Raw genomic sequence first — 20,571 nt, 5'->3', positions numbered from 1 at the left:
GTCAGCATGGCAACCACTAAATAGACACCATGTCGGACCATAGTTGCCGGGCTGACCAGGTACAAGTTGGACGTGGAAAGCACAAACCGACGGGTTAGCAGGACACAGCAAAGACCTGGCGAAATCGACGCATGTCCCATAAGTCGTCGTAAATATGATTTTTACTCTCTGAACGGTCGCAGCGGGTGGCCTGTTCATTGAAAAAAACGTGGTAATTGCCTTGAACATTATTTCAAGATCAGGTAGCCATTCCAATCATATTCAAAAGAGGTGTCCAGACCAACCAAGGACATAAAGACAGTGGGCGTTATGCATGATCACGAGGCGATTTTTAAACTAAAGGATACATCGCTTTCAGACAATCGAATGAAGAACAAAGGGCGAAACTTCATATTGGCCAGAATGGATTGTACCGGATGTTGGTGAATTTATAGGGATAGCCAAAGTGAGCCTGTTGTCATAAGGCATCAAAGTCGAATATTGCCGACACCTCCATATCGGCAAAAAATTTCAAACCGTGAAACGAAAACGTGTGGTCGACAGTATGATGATAAAGCGATGAGAACATGCACAATCATCAACTTGAACGTGACCTGCGGTGTTTTTGAAAAGCTCAATTCCTGAGACGGTGAAACCTAATAATCAACAGTAACGTGAATTCCGTATAAAAATCGTTCAGCTGTAGCACCCTTTCGGTACCCATCTGCCATTCCACCAGAAGGGAGCACGAAGGCTAGGGTATTGCCAGGTTGCCCAAGCCTAGACAATGGAAATCGGCAGTAAGAGGTTGGGTTCGAACCATGGGCCTTTGGGTCAGCAAATTCGCTCTCTAACCACTGAGCCATCTCGCCCCCGTATAAGGACAGGTACTCTGTTATGCCATCGGATTAAGTATTTATTTGCATTATCTGAGACCAAGTCTAGGAAGAGTAACCACTCAACCACCACTATGGAGACGAAAATTCTCATAACAGCCTCTCACAAGAGTTTCTGGTGCCGCAAAGATGAGGAAAAGTAAATAATCGAGTTCCTCAACAGCACCCACTTCGGCTCTTTTCCTTTAACGGGGACAACAATGTATAACCCAAAAAGACGGAGGAATAGAAACCTACGTTCATCCCCGTATTTTGCGGAAGGGGCGCGGATTCCATCAGCAGATATGTACAGCAGAACGGCTCCAGTGGCTGAAACATCTTTGAATGCGGCCGCCATAACGGTGTTGAACTGGGAGAAAGTTGGTTTGTACAGCAAATATTTATGCGGATTGGATGTTCGGGAAAACGGGCCATTTGTGTCCTCATTAGAAGTTATACCATTCTCCAAGGGGCCACCATCTGCCGATGTTGTTCGAGGGTGACGAGTGTGGGGCAACAGCGGGTCAAGCGGGTCACGTTCGAGAGTCTGCAACATGCGATACATGTCAAGCGATAACTCGCTAAATCGTGTCTGTTCATAGCAATTGCCCACTATAAGCACTTCTGAGAGCTGCATATAGCCGGAACCGCATTTCTCCACTTGGGGACTGTTGTACTGATTTAGACGATGTGTGATCACAGTCGGGGTAGAGTCGGCACTGAGCACAGTACACAGGGATTCACCTTCGACAAAATCACGAATCTCTTGCACAACCATATCCCAACCCAATTGATCTTCTGGGTCATAGACTGCAGTGTACTCTTCTACCTGCTTCGTAAACTCCTACAATATACGTGAATAATGATCAGAGTGAAATGGGAAGAACTTACGCGAAGCAGTTCATGCACCAACTTCATTTTTCGTAATAATAAGCAAACCAAAATGAAACGAGCATAGTAACGTAACTTTTTCACCATCAAATCTGGGCGCTGTTCTTTGCTCGCCTTAGAATAATAACCTCGCGTGCGAATCGCAGAGAAAAAGGCAAACGATTCGTTCAGATAATGTACCTCGCTTGTTCGAAGACTAGGCAAAGGAATCGGAATGGATGAAGTTCCCAACAGAAACCTACTAGTAATGATGATAAAGTTGGCCTATCTTCGATGCCACCTCGCCTATCTGCCATCGCTTCAGGCCGTATACTTCGTCCAGTTGCTGTCGGTGTTGTTGTTGAAACTTCCACAGCTTGGTGTATACATCAAATGTTCGACCGAAATAGGCCTTCCATTGTTTATGCCCATGCTGAGGTAAATCACTGCACGAATAGATGAGAAACGATAAAAACGTGTCTTAGTCGTGAATTTATCAGACAAGGTTTTCAAGGCGTACACAAAATGCACAGACATTTTTACACTGAAGGATACAGGGACGAAGACAATCTATCCGCAACAGCAATATTTCGAACACTGGTTTCTAGGCCATAGTTGAGACTAGACTGATTAGGGGAAAATCGGATATCCCTCACATGTGAACAGCCAAAGCTAGAAACAGAACATTCAAATGTTGATCGGTACTACGCGGGCATATAGGGCGCCAGCGTAATGTAGCGACCGCAGACTAATCCAATGGTAGCCAAATTGGATGGTGCACGCTACGCTTCGGCTGGCTCTGGATGCTGGACCACGCTTTTGCGTGTTTTATACAACAGGACCAGCATGGGTGGTTGAAAAACGGAGTAAAACATTAGAAAGGACAGTGGCCAGCTTTCCGGTATGAACGACGCTTGGAAAAATTTCACTTTATATTCACCACACGCATATATGGCTTTTGCCGTACTTAATAACCTTACTGGCTTCTGCATAAAACGGGTGTGTAGTCCCACTTCGCCCAGGCAACTAAGTTCATATCTGGTGCACTTCCAGATCGATTGTCCCTAGTCCTTGTAATGCGCAGCGTGACAGGCACCAATATGTAATAATTGCATTATTCACTTCTAGCCAGTAACTAAAAAGTCTCTGTGCTGTCATACAGAAAGTCTCACCACCCGATCACAGCGGCAGTGACAGCGAGTTGCTAGACCCTCTGAAGCAACAGACAATGTCACGGGACGTAAAGTGAATTTTGTATTGAGTTAAGGATAAGCTAGAATACGTAATCGTGACCCATGGTAACGGGGTGATACTAGTAGTATAAAGACTGTTGCCTCAAGCTCCTGCTCCATTTTTATCCACCAGACATAGCTACCAACCACTGACCGTTCAAAACGAGGTGTTGACCCAATCTCTAGGGCTGAAAATTTGGGGTAAATCAAACCACATTAGTTGCCGTTGGACAAAGTAAAACTGTAACACGCTTCGCACAACTGTTTCAGGTTCAAATAAACCGAATGCGAGAAAACAAACCGCAACAACTCAAGGATGTGACGTGTCACCGAAGTCGACCGATTCTAGATAAGCGGATGGCTACTACCTTGGCTTATAACCTTAACAACAGAGACATCCGATCCAAGACAAACAAAATCAGAAGACATATACGTCTCCACTTGCTCACGAAGGACCGCAAAACGTCACATCGGCAGTCCACAAAACACTCCTTTTCTCAAGCCCAGGAAGTAATATTGGTTACCACCTACCCTGATAGGTGTCTTTGGCCCTGTTGGATGACTCATATTCAAACTGGTATTCCACCTTTACGCCGTATCCATTGAAATCAAATAAAAACATGCCTTATTAAAGTACGTTAATCATTAGAATGCACCTTGCTGAAAGCTTGCATTTGAATTTTCAGTCCACTCACAAAAGTGGTTATTTCTACCACTTTTTGAGAATCAATCAAGAAGTGCTTATATTAAATTGGGTAAAACCCCACCCAATATTTCTTGAAAATGTTTCTTTGCAGTAGTAATGTGACAGTCCGAAAATGTCTTTCTGATTATTGCTCATGATTTCCGTTTGACCTACTTTCTTCTCAGGGGCGTTTTGTCAACTATCCTGAAGCTGTTTTTATTTTGCCGTGCAGGCATTCAGCAGTCTTATTTGAGCTACAGAAAGCTCGGCAGTTAAGGCACAAAGTCTCTATCAATTTGTGTGGACCACAATAGAAATAGTCTTTCAGATCCAACTGTCAAAACTAAGATCGAAGAATATGAAGCGCCGAACGAAATGTTATCAAAGTAATGTTACCAAAGTAATGAATTCAGGTCAGTTAGGTTTCCTAGCTCACACCCGTGCACTGATGTGCAGTGATTCCGGCTGTTACGGCTTCGTTCACCGAGGACGAGGAAAATAAGAGGATAATAGTCACGCATTGGAGCCAAATCTGTGCATTGACGGTAAACAAATGTTCGTCTAGTATGGCACGAAGTGAGATCTACGCAATAAAGGCGATAGCCTTGATGTAAGAGGGCCATTGGCTGCGTAACACAGTCATTCGTCAGGGTAACTAACCATCAGTTTGTCTCGTGGGTACGAGGTGGCTCAGTGGTTAAAGCGCGAATTTACTGACACCTGCATCTAGATTTCCCCTGTCTAGGCTTGGGCAACCTAGTAGTATCTCTGCCCTTGTGCTTCCTTCGGACGGCATGGTAGCTAGGCACTGAAAAGGAGTTTGTCTTATCCCGCAGTCCCCACCTGGGAAGACAGTTAACAACGTGAATTGAGGTGACTGGTAATAGCTTTCATGATTCGTTGCCAAGTCATGGACTGAACAACACTGGATCGTCTCCATCTGGCACAAGGCTGGGCAAAAAGAGCTATACAGGGCAAACGATTCTCTGGCATAAGTGCATGGCCTAACCAACGTAACATGTGGGGTATGACCAGCAGATCGATCGGAGTGGACTTTCCTGATCCATGTTCCCACTAGACCTGTGCAGTGGTTTAGAAGCTCCAATGGTCAAACGCAGTCTCCGATGATCTTCCGCACTCACCGGACAGATTGGACCGCGGCATTGTATACTCCGCCCCTGAAAGTTAACCAGACTACACATTGACGCTTGTTTCAGAGGTTGGCAAACGCTGCTTTGGCCTTCTCTATTCGGGAAGTGGCATCACCAGTTCGCCGGGATGTATGTGGCTGCCCATATAGCGAACTCATCTACCACATCGATCGGTTCACATGCAAGTATGAGGCTTATTTTTGATCACTTTTCATCTTACACATGCGAGGCATAAACCGAACTTTGCATCAGTCGTCTAATTCATTCAAAGTAGTTTGTGTTCCCACAAGGCGTGATCCTAAGGGTGTAATATTACCGATTTGCGAACATCCCGGGAGTATTCCTACCTATGACATGTTATAGGCGGGTAAACGAGATTCAAGCAGCATATCGATCACGAAATTGAACAAAAGGAGCTACAGAGAACATCCTAGTCTGACAGCACTGAAGTTGGTGAATTCAGGAGAGAATTTACCGTGGACATGAACGAGGCCACGGGTGGAGACGTATAGAACATTTATAGACGAATTTAGGCGGACACCCTTCACCGTTAGACACTGCCACCGTTTCTGACGATCAACAGAGTTAAGGGCAGATGTAAAATCAAGAAATACGGCCATTGTTGGTCACTGTTCGGGAGGGATGGGTCAAGTGGTTAGAGCGCGAACTAACTGACCGGAAGGTCAGTGGTTCGAACCCGATCTCTGCCTCTCGACTTCCCCTGTCTAGGCTTGGGCAACCTGGCAGTATCCCAGCCCTCGTGCTTTTTTCGGGTAGCATGGCAGCCGGAAGGGTGTGAGCGATTTTTTTCGGATTGTTGGTCGCCCGAAGGAGTGGCTAATCTAACGAGTGAGGTACCATTAAAAACTGCTGCCGTTGTGCAAGGTGTGGGCGATCCTTATTAAAGATTAACTGACAGTCGGGTGTGTATCACGTCCGACTACCACAACTGAAATTTGTAACAGTATTTAAAGAAGCGATTGCGTTGACCCTACACTTGCTGATACAGTCGTAGAGAAACAAGTGTGACTACATTGCGAAATTCACAAAAATATGTTGATGACATCTCGTTTGTTCTTTTTTGGTCTTAGTAACATTCACTTCCCCTTGAGAGTCAAACGACAGATGAGCACTCTTAAATATTTTACGCAAGACGTCCGGATAACACATCAATATGTACTGTATGCCGATAACAACCTGGAGTGGCTAACACATCCACTCTTGTATCAATAACTTACAAAGGGGGCTGACTCCTATAGAACAAGAAATATTTATACTCTTGGTGAAATGCAAGAGTTCCGGTAATGAACACTACCACAGAATGGCTACTGGGGACATGGACCGAGTCACCCTAGCCGAAAGGAGTGGTTTTCTTGGAACTAGGGGATAAAACATATTTACAGACATTAAACCGAAAAGAACAGCTACTAGGGATAGCACGTTCCCGATCGAACTTTAGCCCTGAGACGAGACGAACATCATCTACCAGTTAACCTGACATATACACTGCTGTAACAGACTGCGGTCTTTCAGAACTGCTAAAGAAAACGAAACAAATCCGGTGTGTGGTGAAACGAAAACTCTGGTTGTAAGTGTACAACATGGAACCTGGCACCATCAACTTCGTATAGAGTGGAATAACTTAAGCAAAATTACAGAGGCCACTGTCTTTTAGGCAGCATATGACGATCACCGGGATTCAACTGACCTTACAGTTAGCATGTCTAGGGAAGGCGCACTAAATACACTCAGTGCTGGTAGCAATCGACGAGCATAAAAATTTGGTAAAAGCCAGTTGAAAGTATACGGGTCCCAGGCCACCGAATTACCTCAGATCTATTGAGTCTAGCTTATGGTATTCTCTACATGAGCCCAATGATCACCAAGAGCGATTGGTGGAACATCCGTTAGATTAAATTAAAATTTACTTTGATAACAGTTGTGGTTGCTTCTTTCCAATAACTTGCCTATATCCAATCTCATGGGACTTTCAGGTTGGACTATCGAAGAGCACTGAAAACCTAGCATACATACATACATCGTTCAGCTTTAACACCCTTTCGGTGCGCGGCTGCGATGTCACCCGGAATGAGCACGAGGGCTGAGATATTGCCAAGCCTAAACAGGAGCAGTCGAGATGCTGAGGTTGGGTTCGAACCACGGACCTTCCGGTCCGTAAGCTGACGCCTTAACCGGTCAGTAAGTCCTTACCTTAACCACTGAGCTATCTCGATCTCTGAAAACCTGGCTAAAATCCGTGCATAGCCATATATAAAACTGATAGATCACTATGAGCGGTGCCTAACTGCCATTCCACCAGCGGGAAGCACGAGGGTTGAGATACTGCCAGCTTGCCCAAGCCTGGACAGGGAAAGTTAAGAGAGTGAGGTCGGTTTCAAACCACGGACCTTCCGGTCAGCAAATCTGCACTCTAAATACTCAGCCATCACGCCCCCACCCCACACTGCCTAGCCATCGCGATGTGATCCACTTGAGTTTATCCTTGTGTTGACAGTGGACGCCAACTGGCTCAGCGACATACTGCGTCGAAAACTTGTAATGCCTAGACAGGGATGCTGATTGGAGCACAGGCCCAGTAGTCTCTCTATAATCTGAGAGAAAGAAGTCGAGATGAAGAGGTTGGGCTTGGACTACGGTCCTTCCGGTCGGCAAATTCGCGCTCTAACAAATGAGCTATCAACTCGAGTTGATTCGGAGTACAGTAGAGGTTTTGGGGCATTACGTCCTTGATCTTCCGTCAGAGCTGAACTGAGGGCAGTCAGTGCATAAACGCAGACTGCGAACAGGATTTCACAGCACACTCGACTCACGTTATGTGACGCCTGTAGCACAAAGTAGACGATCGCTGGTCATTAGGTTCCATCACAGCACTTGCAACTTCTCATGCCGTTATCTTAGCATCTCCTGACGTATGTAAATGACACCGATTTCCGGCAACAAGCAAGGTATTCAGCAATATTACTGAGTCTTGGATACCAGTCTCCGGGACGCAGGAAATGACATCTGGAAAAGCATCAGGTGTGGGCGAAAACTGGCTTGCGTTCTAAACTAACAAGGGCAAGCACACTGGCGTTGTTCGCTAACACATGGTGCGGAACCGGACAAACAGTACAAGATTTTCGCTTTCAGGACTCCATGGCTGCAGTAGTGGCGGTGAGTTCGTTTTTTGAAACAGGATTTAGATGGCCATTATTGAAAGCACTCAAGAACAGGGGAAGGTAATTACTCGGCGGTGAGGAAACAAATTTATATTGTCAGTTGCATAGTTGAGAGAGTAAGAACAGAATAAGTGTTTCCTTCGGGCTGTATGGCAGCTATGCATCGGAAGGGTGCTACAGATGAACGACTATTGGAATAATAGATGAAAACATTTTCTGTAATTGGTTGGAGTTTCGTGATCAGTTTGTGGGATTCCCAGAATAGCTCAGGTGCCGGCTTACGGACCGGAAGGTCTGTGGTGCGAACCCAACCTCATCTAGACTGCTTCTGCCTAGGCTTGGGCAACTTGGCAGTATTTCAGCCCTCATGCATCCTTCCGTTGGTATGGCAGCTAGGCACCGCAACTGTGCTACACCTGAACGATTCTTTTAATTTTTCTGTGTGTGGGATGCATTGTACCCAGCTACCCAAGCCGATGCAGATTTCTAGGGTTCTGGGGTCTTCATTTGACGAATCTGACTGACAAGACAGTAGAATGAAGCATGCAGTGAGCAGTCCATTGGGTGCTGGTGACTACGAGAGCAACTTTCATGTCTTTTAGACAGTAAAAAACGTCTGGGATGCCCAGTGCACCAGAGGGTCAAGTGTGGCGGTAAACATCAAATCGTACGGTTCAAAGCTACGTGAACTCACCAAGAGATATGGCATCTTATACGCTTTGTACGTCGTCTGCTGAGAAGCCTAGTGGAATGACATATCCCGCAACAATTCCGATACGCTGAAACTGTTCCTACGCCTTTTCCAAGCCTAGTGGGTGAATTCATTTGAACCCCTCAGACCATCATCAATGGGCGTATGCAGTTTTCGTAAGGAACCGGTTGACCAGACTAGAACCTGTTGCTTGATCACGACTGCTTATTCACCACGAATGGTTTCCTCACAGCTAACCCTACAAGGGGATCGGTCGTTCTTCTATCCACGACGTGGGAATGCGGTAGCGAGAATACGGCTCCCACCAACCCGAGTGCCAGACAATCTAGGCGTAGGCAATAGCCTGGATGCATGCCTTGACCATGTTAGCATAATAATAACACACCAGTTGTACCACCCTTTTGGTGCATAACTACCATTCTACCAGAAGGAAGCGTGAGGCCTGAAGTACTGCTAGGTTGCCCAAGGTTAGGCAGGTGCAAGCAAGATGCCGGGGTTAGTAAGCGCACATGTTAACCACTGGATAATCTTGAGCCCGAGCTTTTCTATAGAAGTTTCTAGCCGTTGTGTTCAATCCGAGATTCTACATCCGGAAAACTATGACTTCCCTACTTGGTTGGTGCCGAATAATGGTCATCACCCGGACATACTTTGATTTCACAGGCATCACAGGCCCGTAAGGAAGCTTTTATGATCATATCATATTATATCGCAAAGCCGCGCCTGTGGACAACTGGTTCATACTAACGCTGAGTCCCATTACTATGGAGAAAAAAGAAGTATTAATAATAAACTGAGGCAGCAGGAGCTAGCTAATGACTGCGGTTGGATCGACCAGTCGGAAGGTGAGCTCTTGAGGGGTTCATATCAAGACTGGATGAAACATATCAGGTTGACAAGATTTATCATCCGGTTCCTAAACCGGCGGAAATCTAGTTTTCGCTTAGCGCTGCGGTAGAGCTTTTCGTGACTCGATTCCGTATCACCGGCTGACAGCACTCCAGTCGGCTGCCGGTTTGGTTGGGCATCGCAGACAACGGTTTATTTGAGTCGCTCCCTCAGCATTGAAAGTACGTTACTCAGCCAATGAAGAGTGTGCATCTTCAATAAACCGGCTAGCAAGTGTGCATTCGATCCACTGCTACATATGTCTCCACGTGCAATCTCGTCCCCGACCCGATCAATTGGCTTGCTACAACTAGTTACGGGTCAACCATGGTCGAAAACCGAGGTGAAGCACCTGAACCGAAGAGCATGGATCGCATTTGAGAATCATGAAGTTCACCTTGGATGACATCACGAAATCCTTTCCATATCACAACCAAAATTGTACAGCGAATGCAGAGCGTGCTTCTACTCTGAATGTTATTGCATTCGCAGCACACCTAACACTTACAACGTAGGAGAGAATCGCGACAGCTTGCCACGCAGAACATCAGAGTACTTTCCACTTTGAGGGTGTAAATAACGGTATTTTTTCTAAGGGCCCAAGTTTGTCTTCTGTTGGAAGGATGAAGAACCGTCCGCATACATAGTGGTTTGGCATACTGGTTATTCTGATCTCATGGATTCAGAGGGGAAGAGTGCCGCTTCCACTAGATACTCACTCACAGAACTCAATTCGATGTGTAAAAGTGGTCGAGACCTTCATCTGTAAACCAACTGCATAAGCATACGGTGCTCCCAAATTACTGACACATTTCACGTTCAAAAGGGATTGTGGAGGGACATTGTCGGACACTTATCTGGCGCTTTTCGATTGGAGTTTCGTAAGATGCCTCAATCAGCTGAATCGAAAGTCATCAACTATATCGAAATTACATAACCGGTGTTCAAACTTGGCTCCTCTGTCATACAACCATAAAATTGAAAGACTTGTTGTGGGAAAAATAGAGGTAAGAAAGGGACCTAGCGTTGGTCTGTTACAATCTAGACACTCAGCCAAACAATATGGGTAGAAAAAGACAATGACCTCGATCGGCAGCTATATACTGCAGCGTCATGTGGATTGCGTTCTGGATGTTAGGTCGCAGACTTTTAGGAAGAAACAACTCACCCACTGTATAGATTGTGTTGGCTTGGCCACGTGCTCCATGTCAATCAACCGACTTCCTTGAAGGTCTTTTTTGCCCAAATACGCGAATGGTGGAAACTTGGCAGTGAAGCATGAAAGCAGCAAACTCAACTGCGTTGGTCCCTGCCACCTCTCTGAATGAGGACCCCAAGATGGGCCACACCAATGGTTGAGAGACTGACGGACATGGCCCAGTCGCGCCCTCAGTGGAGCTTGTGCATCCAAACTATTGCCTTCAATGTACAGTCCCCTTCCCGATCTCCCCACTTAAAAGTCCACTGACAGCCCATCGATCATATCAGCTATCGCCTCCAATGCGCAACTACCTATCCCACCTCCCGAAATCACCGGCTAAAGAAACTGCTATAACCACTGTACGACAAGCAAGCAGGTTCTTACAGCTGAGAGTGGTAATGGTAAACAATAATCGTTCAGATGTAACACCCTTTTGGTGCCTATTAATAATGAGGACGACGAATCATTTCCATGCCCCATTGTCAGGCCAAAGGCCGATCAACTCCTGCACACATGAACTATGGTTCACACACAACTATTATCGAAGACCCGAAGATATCTTAGTACCGTTGCTCACGGAGGCCGTTTGACAAGCACACAACAGGCCCATATTGTAGCCTGATATACATGTCCCTTGAGATTCAAGGATGTCCATTAGTCACCAGTGGTGCCTCAAAATACAAAACATGATATGAGCAATTGGGATTCGCGCAACGACTTCACCTGTCACACTGCAGCCGCGGCTCATATAACTACCGCAACAGCAAGTGACTTGTCTTCGATTGTAAGTGGTGTATTCAGTGAATCTGCCACGAAGAGACTCGACCTCGCCGTGGTGTGACGGTGTGCGTACCTCAGCGATCCACTGAGCTATATTGGGGGATGTACCCGCGACACTCAAGTCTCTTATGCCAGGTTGGTCAATGGTTAGAGGTCTGATAAGCACAGTCTCCTGGCCCTCCGGGTTGGGGGTTGGAACATGTAGTGACTTGTCCCGTAGGAATGGTAATACATTTGCATTTCCCGCCGAACACCGCTGCCTGGCGGTTAGGCTTTTGAGTCAAGGGCTTTGGCTGAAGACCCTAATCGTCCTCCTGTCTAGGTGTGGGTGCCCTGGCAGAATCCCAGCACACATACAACCATGACACTTACAACTAACAATATACGGCAGTGAAGCATCGGTGCTGAACATGATGTCATGCTGTCAATGATGATGTTGATGTTCAGTGACTACACTTTACGAAACCTGACCCTACATCTTCAGGGAGCAGTGTATGCCGAAAGACTGCAAGGAATACTTTAGTCAGATATTCAATATTTCACCGTTTCTTTATGCATACATTTTCAGCTAATACTACTGGATTGACGAGTAGAATAAAGCCTACCCTAGGTGCTGAAATCCGGGAAATACACTGATTGTCTGCATTTGAAAAATGAACTTGTTAAAATCATCCAAAAACACTTGTACATCTCGGCACATTCTAGGTCGAAAGTCACATCAGCATCAATATGCACACTATGGATTTGAGGATCTAGCGTTCGTCTCATTATCGCGTCGAACAAGAAGTCCAAGAGAAGTGGAGGGCTGGTACCCTTCTCGGAAGTTACTTTTGTACAAAAGCTGTTGGTGACCTTCCCATGTAGCTACACAACCGCAAATCTGAGGATACAAGGGACTCATTGTAATCAAACTTCCGGGACATGCCTTGGTTAGAAGACACGCTAAGGTGAACAAACTGATCAAAGTTGGAAATACAGGAATATCAAAATCGCGATATGACGATATTCTAACACCTGATGGGATATGAAGATGTGGTCAACGCAACAACAGGCCGAAATCTCGACCGCTGTTCTCTGGCCAGTGCTCTTAGGAATCAATATAAAACGTAATGAGGTGACGTCACGAGTTTCGTTACGGCTGGAGTCAAGCAGATCCCCCCTGACTGCCACATTCAGTGCGGGGCATTTTCTGAAAATGCTTACTGGAGCAGCCTGCATCCTCCAAAAAGAGGCGAATAAATCGGGCGAAATCTGACTGAAAATTTGGTCATCATCAGTGGACAGTGTGTAGTAGGTTATCGAACCAAGAGCCCGGGAGTTCCAGGTTTAATATCATTCAAAATGATCGGCACAGTGAGGGGTCGTTTTTAATTAGAGGTGATCGTGCCATGCTAGTTTCACTCATCAACATCGACACCAACCGATAGTGGCACAAGATGAGGCCAATAGTGCTTCACTGTCGTACAACCATGTCAATTTGTTTCAGTAAAGGAAAGAAACAGAGCGCAGATTAGGACCTCGGGTTACCACATGCATCCGAAGTACCTACACCCCCAACACTTAATAAGATAGTCTGGATAGAAATCAGCAGCGCGAGCGCCACTGATATAGGTTAGCCGACATATCGTTCAATTCTCCAGTCAAACCCATGTAGGGTCTCGTGGGTCTCAAGTGAACAGCACTCAAAATTTTCGTAACGTCCTTCATTCCTTCTCCTCTCTCATTTAACACACGTCCCTTGAGATGTCATAAGCGCCATAAATTGGCCAACTCAATTATGACTCCTGAGATTCATGCCATCACCTTGCCTGTCACACTACTATCAGAGCTGACGCAATTTCGAAGATACGTATAGCGTTCCAGATCCTCCAGTGTTACCCGTTGAATTCTTAGAGGTACGTCTTGCAGTATTACTCTGTTTTGTGGGCGCTAAGGAAATTCTGAAGGACTAGATTAGCTTTCTAAGGAATTCCTGCTCATTCCAGGTCAACAAGGTTTTCACTCGGAAAGATGTGAGCGCACAAATGTTTTGGAGTCCTCCAGTGTTCGCCATATTACCTCATCGATTGCGAAACAAGAAAAAGGTGGACATGCTGTAGGTACCAAGGATTATAGGAGAGCTCCCCATACACTCTCACACCAACATGTAAATACAAACAGCTCATGATATTCACGGACTTCTGGGACACCCTTCAGCGCAAGTAAGTTGACAACCGGTTGACAGAATAGAATGCACTCTTGAAGTCAAGGCAGACGGTGGTTTCACTCACCGGCAATCACCCGAGACCAACTGCATGCAGTTTACATCAGTTCAGTTTATCAGCCATAAACCATGTGGCAAAGGTACGTTGGTTCCAACTGTCACAGTTTCGGTCATCGCACGGAGTAAACGGAATAATCTTCAAGCAATCCAGATATTCGCAGCTTCTCCCGTTTCATTTGCCTCTGGTATCCACTAGCCTTTACGGTCGCTGCACGAATGAATTTTCTGACAATTCGCCGGAATGAGTGATGCTAGAGCTGACGGTTCCTTTCGTCGACACTCAAACAATATCCGCCACCATCATCAGCACAGAAAAACCCAATACTTTTGTCGCATATTTGCTGGTTTCTCAAAGCGCCCCATCGTTAATTGTTGAATCGTCATTTTTCGTTTTAGCTCGCAGTGTCAGTGTTTTGGACGAATAGAGCCTAGCTTCTGGGCCATCGATATCTTCCGTTCTTACACCGATTGTCTCCAAACTCCATTCCTCACCAAATACAACACTAATTTCCGAAACAGCCCAAGTCGTCTGGTCGCACGGAGTCTTCAAAAGGACCACAGGCAAAGAATTCACACTGATCACATCGCCATCAGTTACCAATACAGCGTATCAATAATTGACTGCTGCCCGTTTTGGAACACATTGTTGGTCCTGACCACGCCGTCACCCCGGGTCGATTCACACTTAGTTTCCAAGGGCCGCGTAAAGTACGGACAAATCGATTAACAACTGAGAGACTGGTAGATCCGGATGCTGAGCGAATTTATCAGAATCGTATTCTGGAGTCTTCCAACTGCTTCATCGTCAGATGTGAATTCATACTGGGACGAGATTGCTACCATACCCGCTCAGTCACTGGGTATCAATGGCACTGCTTAAATCCCGGAGAAATGTCCCAGTCAGTCCCGACCATAATTCGGCCCCACGAATCATCAGAGGCACAGAGAGCAGGTAAGGCCCGGAGACTTTCAGCTGATCAGTGCGACCGGTCACCGAAGACCAAGGATAACAGTGGGATGACCATTTTGAATAAAGGATTCGACCGGTGGGCCAAATACTTCAAATAATAATCCTCGTGGCCACCAGCCGCCATCCAACTGGAGCCTAGACAGTGAATGTAGAACCCTTACGGCCGTGGAGCTTCATGACCGCATATGTTCTCCCAAACGTCACCGAGTTCCTGGTCCGGATGCCCTTCCAGCTGCATTGTGAAAAGATGGAGACGAAGTACTCAACCAGCGCTTTTCTGTTCTGGTATTTGGGGAAAGGGGACCGTCCTAGACAACTGTGGAAAGCAGGTGAGTTCCTATTTCAAAAACGGGGCTCGTAGTGAAAGCGGCAACTACGGGGGGGGGGGGGTCAGCTTGATCCCGGTCATAACCAGACTGTTGGCGTCCCTCGTCAATTTATGGTGGCTCGTGAAACATTGACTAGAGAGCAGAAAGTGGGACTCCCGTCAGGTAAAAGTTGCATTGACCATATCTTCAAATTCGACCAGGTGCCATAAAACAACGGAAGCAAAAACGACCCGGAATTTCAATGTTTATGCTCCTTATATACGTGCCCATTACGGGATGCCCCCGAATTTTTTGAGCACAATAACTCCGTATTCTAAGACTTCCGGGAGTGTGAGCGTATACGGAGACCTTCCAAAAAGTTCCCGTAAATAAAGTAGTGTCCATCATGAGTGTGCATTCTCTCCATTCCTATTCACTTGCGTAATCGATAAGATGAGGCAAACTCTAGATCCTCAAGCACTGGTGGTCATAAATCTGCTGACGAAAAACTTGTCGATCCAGAGTATGCCGACATCGTTCTCATCTTCGAAGAGAATGTACAGGTGTTCTTGGAATAACTGACCAAAGACATTCCATACTTTGGCGTTTGCTTTGCAATAACAAATCTTAAGACTATGCTCTTGGACATGCAGTCACTAAACTCACCACTTAGAATCGGAGTTATGGAGCGTTTTTGTCTCCTTTTTCATGATACAAGCGAACAAATCAGGCAGACGCTAACTGAGGACTTCACTCCCAGCCTTAGTAGAAGGCAGGTTACTCGGACTAGGAGTTCGGTAACGCCTGGGAGAACATACGCGCTCACAAACCTCGAAGGACGTAGGGGTAATATACTCAGCCTACAGTTCCGAGATCTAAGTGAGTGGCAGCAGAAAATGGTTATAGTGCTAGAGTCACTCTCTAGTGAGGATGGCCGCGCCACCCTTGTCCTTCATGTTTTGGTTTATGGGCAGCTCCCGGGGGCCGGTCGGGCAGAACAGTTTAACATCCGGTGAGTGGTGTGAACGCCTTATTGCCTAAAGGCGTATGCCTCGGCGTGCGTGTTGTAGCATGCGATCCACCCCCAAAAGCGACTTGTATCCAGTGGGTTCCCAATTGTTGGAAAATGTGGGCGATAATTTCAATCTAATTTTCACGGGCCAGTGGCGCCGCGAGATGGCTCAAGTGATTAGAGCGCCAATTTACTGACCAGAAGGTGTGGTTCGAATCCGACCTCGGCCTCTTGACTCCCCCTGTTTAGGCTTGAGCAACCTGGAAGTATCCCAGCCCTCGAGCTTCCTTTGGGTGACATGTCAACTAAGCACCGGGGATGGTAGCTAAACTATTTCTTCTAGTGGCGCCAACGGTGGTTCTCTAAGGATCTATTATCTCAGGCACCACTAGGCAGTACTTGGAGGGATCTGAGCTACCTGGAAAGCAGCCGCCAGGGGTCACCCCTGCTCCGAATCGCCACCCAGATGTAGAAATCTGTCCAGTGTGTCAAAAATTACCCAGATTGGTCCACAGATCTTGTTGGTGTCTGAGGTTGGAATGCGGTTTCAAGCCCATCAGAACCGTGTTCATTCTTCATAAGAAAAGGTGTGCCAAGATCCAACAAATAGGATGAAGCTACCTGCGGACTACTGGCTTCTACTAAAAGCACTACTGATTAATCTTCAAAATAGATCACCTCGGTATTTTGCAGTAGTGCGTATTAAAACTCACCGTAGGCCATTGAACAATTGCTTTGATTTTTCTAGCAGGTGGCAAAATTCCGACACCACACTCCGATCCCTCTGCTCTGAATTCCTGTCCGACGCCATCGACGCCGACTCCGCGGGGTCAGGGTACGCACGCGCGCTAACCATTTGACTTTGATTAACCGATGTGGAAAAACTATCAGCTGGCCGTTCAGTTCAAAATGAGCCGTATAACAGATAAGAAAGTTTGGTCAGTTGCATGCACACTACTAACTTTCAAAGTTTAGACATAAATACGAGCGGTTAACGGTGCCTCTTATAATTGTAGTTTTCCATCAAGTTCTGCTTCATCGGCTGCTCTGTATTTGTGAAAACTACGAAGTTTTATTGTTTGTAATTTCATAGTTAGGAATATCTATGCATTTTCCGAAGGTTCTCTGTATGTGCGCTTTTCAAATGAATGAAAGTAGAAGGTCAATAATCACCACTAATTGAAAAAATGGTTAACAGTTATGGATATCACGAATTGCGCTAAAGCGTACACCGCTTACAATGGACAAAATTCTAAGTAGAAGGTCAATAATCACCACTAATTGGAAAAATGGTTGACAGTTATAGATATCGCGAATTGCGCTAAAGCGTATACCGCTTACAATGGACAAAATTCGTAGATGGTTCCTTAACTGAAATAATCCGCTGAGCTTGCTGGAGCCTGGATTGTGCCCAATGACATACAAATATGATGAAACGTCACTCCTGTGATTAAATTTTACTTTTCAAGGTTCTGGGACCTCAAAAATTGCTATTCTGAGTTATCATTGTGGACAACTCATACGGATATGAATTACATGAGGATTGCAGGTGATAATGACCTACTCCAGAAGCAAAGTTTTGTGGCAAACTTTAGAAGGGCTTTACACTGCCACTGGCGGAACCTGCCAGATTTGCCATATCCTGCTCCGTAGAGTCGCCAGATAGTTTGTGCCCAGTGGTGCACAAGGTGGGTAATTCATCACAACGCTTACCACTGAGTCTCAACTCAGGTGAACGAGCCCGCTGTTGGCTGGACAATACTGCATTGAGGGATTAGCTGACGCACGTGCCTAACATGAGGCTAGGGTCCAGTATACCTAAACACCTAGTCAGATATAGTAGACGTCAATCATGGAGGACAGCTGACGCGTACTAACAACATGCGCTCATTCATCCCCATTGAAAAAAGTCAAGTGTCTGACTTGGGTGAGGTGGAAAGTTGGATTTTTCGTGAAACCTGATTATCACATATGTCCTGGAAGGATGTAGGCGGTCTTCTCCGTACGTATTGCTCGGCGAACTATTGACATCCCGAAGCGACAGGGGGACCTAAGTTAGTTTGTCGATACGCCAATATAGGGCAGGCGCCTTGCACACTGGAAACATTTCTCACTCTCTAGAGTGAATACTCCAGCGACAAAACTGTCGTAGGTTCTTGCTTGGATGAATTCGTGTTCACTGGGACCGGGATGCGACAAGACGGTGACCACCAATCTGCAGTAGTGGTTAGATCGTTTCTTGCAGAGACCGTACGTGGTGTCTTGCAAGCAGTTGCTGCTTGCAGGAGCACCTAGCTAGCTGAGCGTGGAAGAGCTGGTGCATCTTGCACGAGAACGGACCGGGGCGGTACCGACCACGCTGTGGTCGCAGAAAGAGAGGGAGGATTCATCAGTGGACAACCTGCAGAATCGCGGTAACGCGCTCGAACGAGGCGATGTTACAAGTGTATCACGCCCGGCAACTCGAAGAGTCAGTGTCACCCTACTTCAAACTTGCAGATAACAAATCTATGGATCGTCCGTCTTTTCCCGAGTAGGTCGCCATTATTGTTGAAACACATGCTGCAACATAAGTTGTCATCGAGGTAGGTGGGAAAATATGTGCATGTCTGACTGACGCAGGAGGTGGGTAGCTAATGAAGTAGGCGTAATAAGGCTGAATACAAACCTTGAGCATTGGCCGAAAACTGTCGGATTGTCAGTGTGCTCAATGAAGTCAGGCAACAGTTCAGTGGAGCACCAGCTTCGAGCGCATTTTCTTCGTGGTGTACCTAAATCGGAAAAATTGATAGTAAAAGTATGGCTCAGTCATGGTTTATTGTCATCCAAGCACTGTCATGATAGGACTACATGTTCATGAACTTCCGTCTTATCGAGTCGTCACATAGACCCCAACCTTGTCACAGATGAGAATCCGTTTTGCTTTTGACTATGGATTAAACAAAAGTTTCTCTCTCATCCGAACGCCCTCAACCAAATGGCTCCCATTGGCTACCGCCCCTCTACCAAAAGGGGTCCATAAACAGTTTCAACAGGTATAGGAAAATGGCATAATTGATAAAACCAACAACGCGTACAACTCGTTGTTTGTGTTTGTAAGAAAACGGACGGGAAAACTCGATGGGTGTCTGGCGTTTAAATGAAACAACTGTCAATCAGGTTGCAACTGCCCTTCATTTCCGGAAATTTCCGGTTTGCTCCAGCGATCCCGATATTTCGTTATGTTTGACTTGCGCTCCGAATACTGGAAGCCAGCTATAAAGTCAAAGGACCGACGGAATGAGAGCAGAAATTGATTTACAAGAGCGGTGTTTGTACTGTCGGGCAGAGTGTTTACATTTAGAAGCCTTGTGCTTTGCTTGACGTAGGAACTACAGAATGTTGTTGTGTGTGTGGACAACATCGTCGTGTATCGCGACTGAAAACCACGGCGTACAGTTCACCTGAAAGCCATATTAAAGCGTATTCGGCAGGCTTGTCTGCGGATAATTGCAGCCAAGACTCAGCGCGCTCGGAGTTTGATGACAGTGCCCTTTCATAAAGTGGCCCACAGTGAGTTTAGCTCACTTCCAAAATAGCTGACAAGATTCCGAAAATACGGATTCCCCAATTTGAAGCAGTCCCCACGGCACTTTCTTGGACGAGCAGCACACCATAGTTGGTTTGTCGAGAGCCACAATACGCGTGCTGCTCAACTGTACGACTTTCTGCAACAGATTTGGAAGTTCAAATGGAAAAGAGATGCGCGTGATGTATTCAAACGGGTCATAGCGGGGATCGTAGATAAAAAACTGAAGTATAAGCTTTCCACGGTAGCGCGGATGTTTACTGTTGCAGCGGATGCTGGTGATGGCGGTGCGGTCCTAAAGCAGAAGAATAGAATCATCAAACATGAATGTGTGTGTGCGCCCACCTGAAGGTGGTCCATTTTCATGGCCCGCTCCGACTTCTTCTGTCACGACATTTTGGGCGATCATACAGCCACTCGGAATCACATTGGTGACCCCGGGAAAAAGGGTCACAGTCTCCGCAATCTGACTATTTATAGTCTCACCGTTGTCTAGCGTGTGAATCTTGGCACTTGGTTACGCCAGTCAGTGACAAACTTGCGCAAGCGCCTACGCCAAAAGAGTGGACAATCAATTTTCGTTGCACAATTTTTATTACTTTTTCGTAATTGTTACCGTAGATAATAAACCTAAGCTTTGCTCCCAATATTCAGGATCATCGAACCTGACTCTAAACGTTTAGAAGTGAAAGACAATGCGTTTGACTGAGACATTGCACCATAAATGAAAAATTATCGGCAGTCTCGTCTCGTGAACAAAATATGTAACAGCAATACTAACAAGTATCGCGTGATCACGTGCCAAGGACAGCGCTCCATATCTGATGGTGCAACTTAATGGGTGATGCAAGAACGTGCATGCCGCAGCTTTTTTGATAACAATGATGTTCATTTCCAA

General features: G+C 46.2%; 1 protein-coding gene across 1 annotated transcript in view; it reads right to left on the bottom strand.

Moving 5' to 3' along the window:
- Positions 1–16,961, bottom strand: part of T265_05012 (hypothetical protein) — a gene marked incomplete at both ends in the record, with an annotated part of 28,969 nt that extends 12,008 nt beyond the window's left edge. Inside the window, 3 exons of the mRNA XM_009169902.1 lie at positions 1,113–1,698; positions 1,746–1,983; positions 16,819–16,961. Coding sequence (XP_009168166.1) covers positions 1,113–1,698; positions 1,746–1,983; positions 16,819–16,961 — 967 coding nt within the window. The remainder of the gene's footprint in view (positions 1–1,112; positions 1,699–1,745; positions 1,984–16,818) is intronic.
- Positions 16,962–20,571: the final 3,610 nt, after the last annotated feature.

Source organism: Opisthorchis viverrini, assembly GCF_000715545.1.
Source record: "Opisthorchis viverrini unplaced genomic scaffold opera_v5_88, whole genome shotgun sequence".
In the NCBI taxonomy this organism is placed as follows: Eukaryota; Metazoa; Platyhelminthes; class Trematoda; order Opisthorchiida; family Opisthorchiidae; genus Opisthorchis; species Opisthorchis viverrini.
This window is presented reverse-complemented; position numbering and strand designations above follow the sequence as displayed.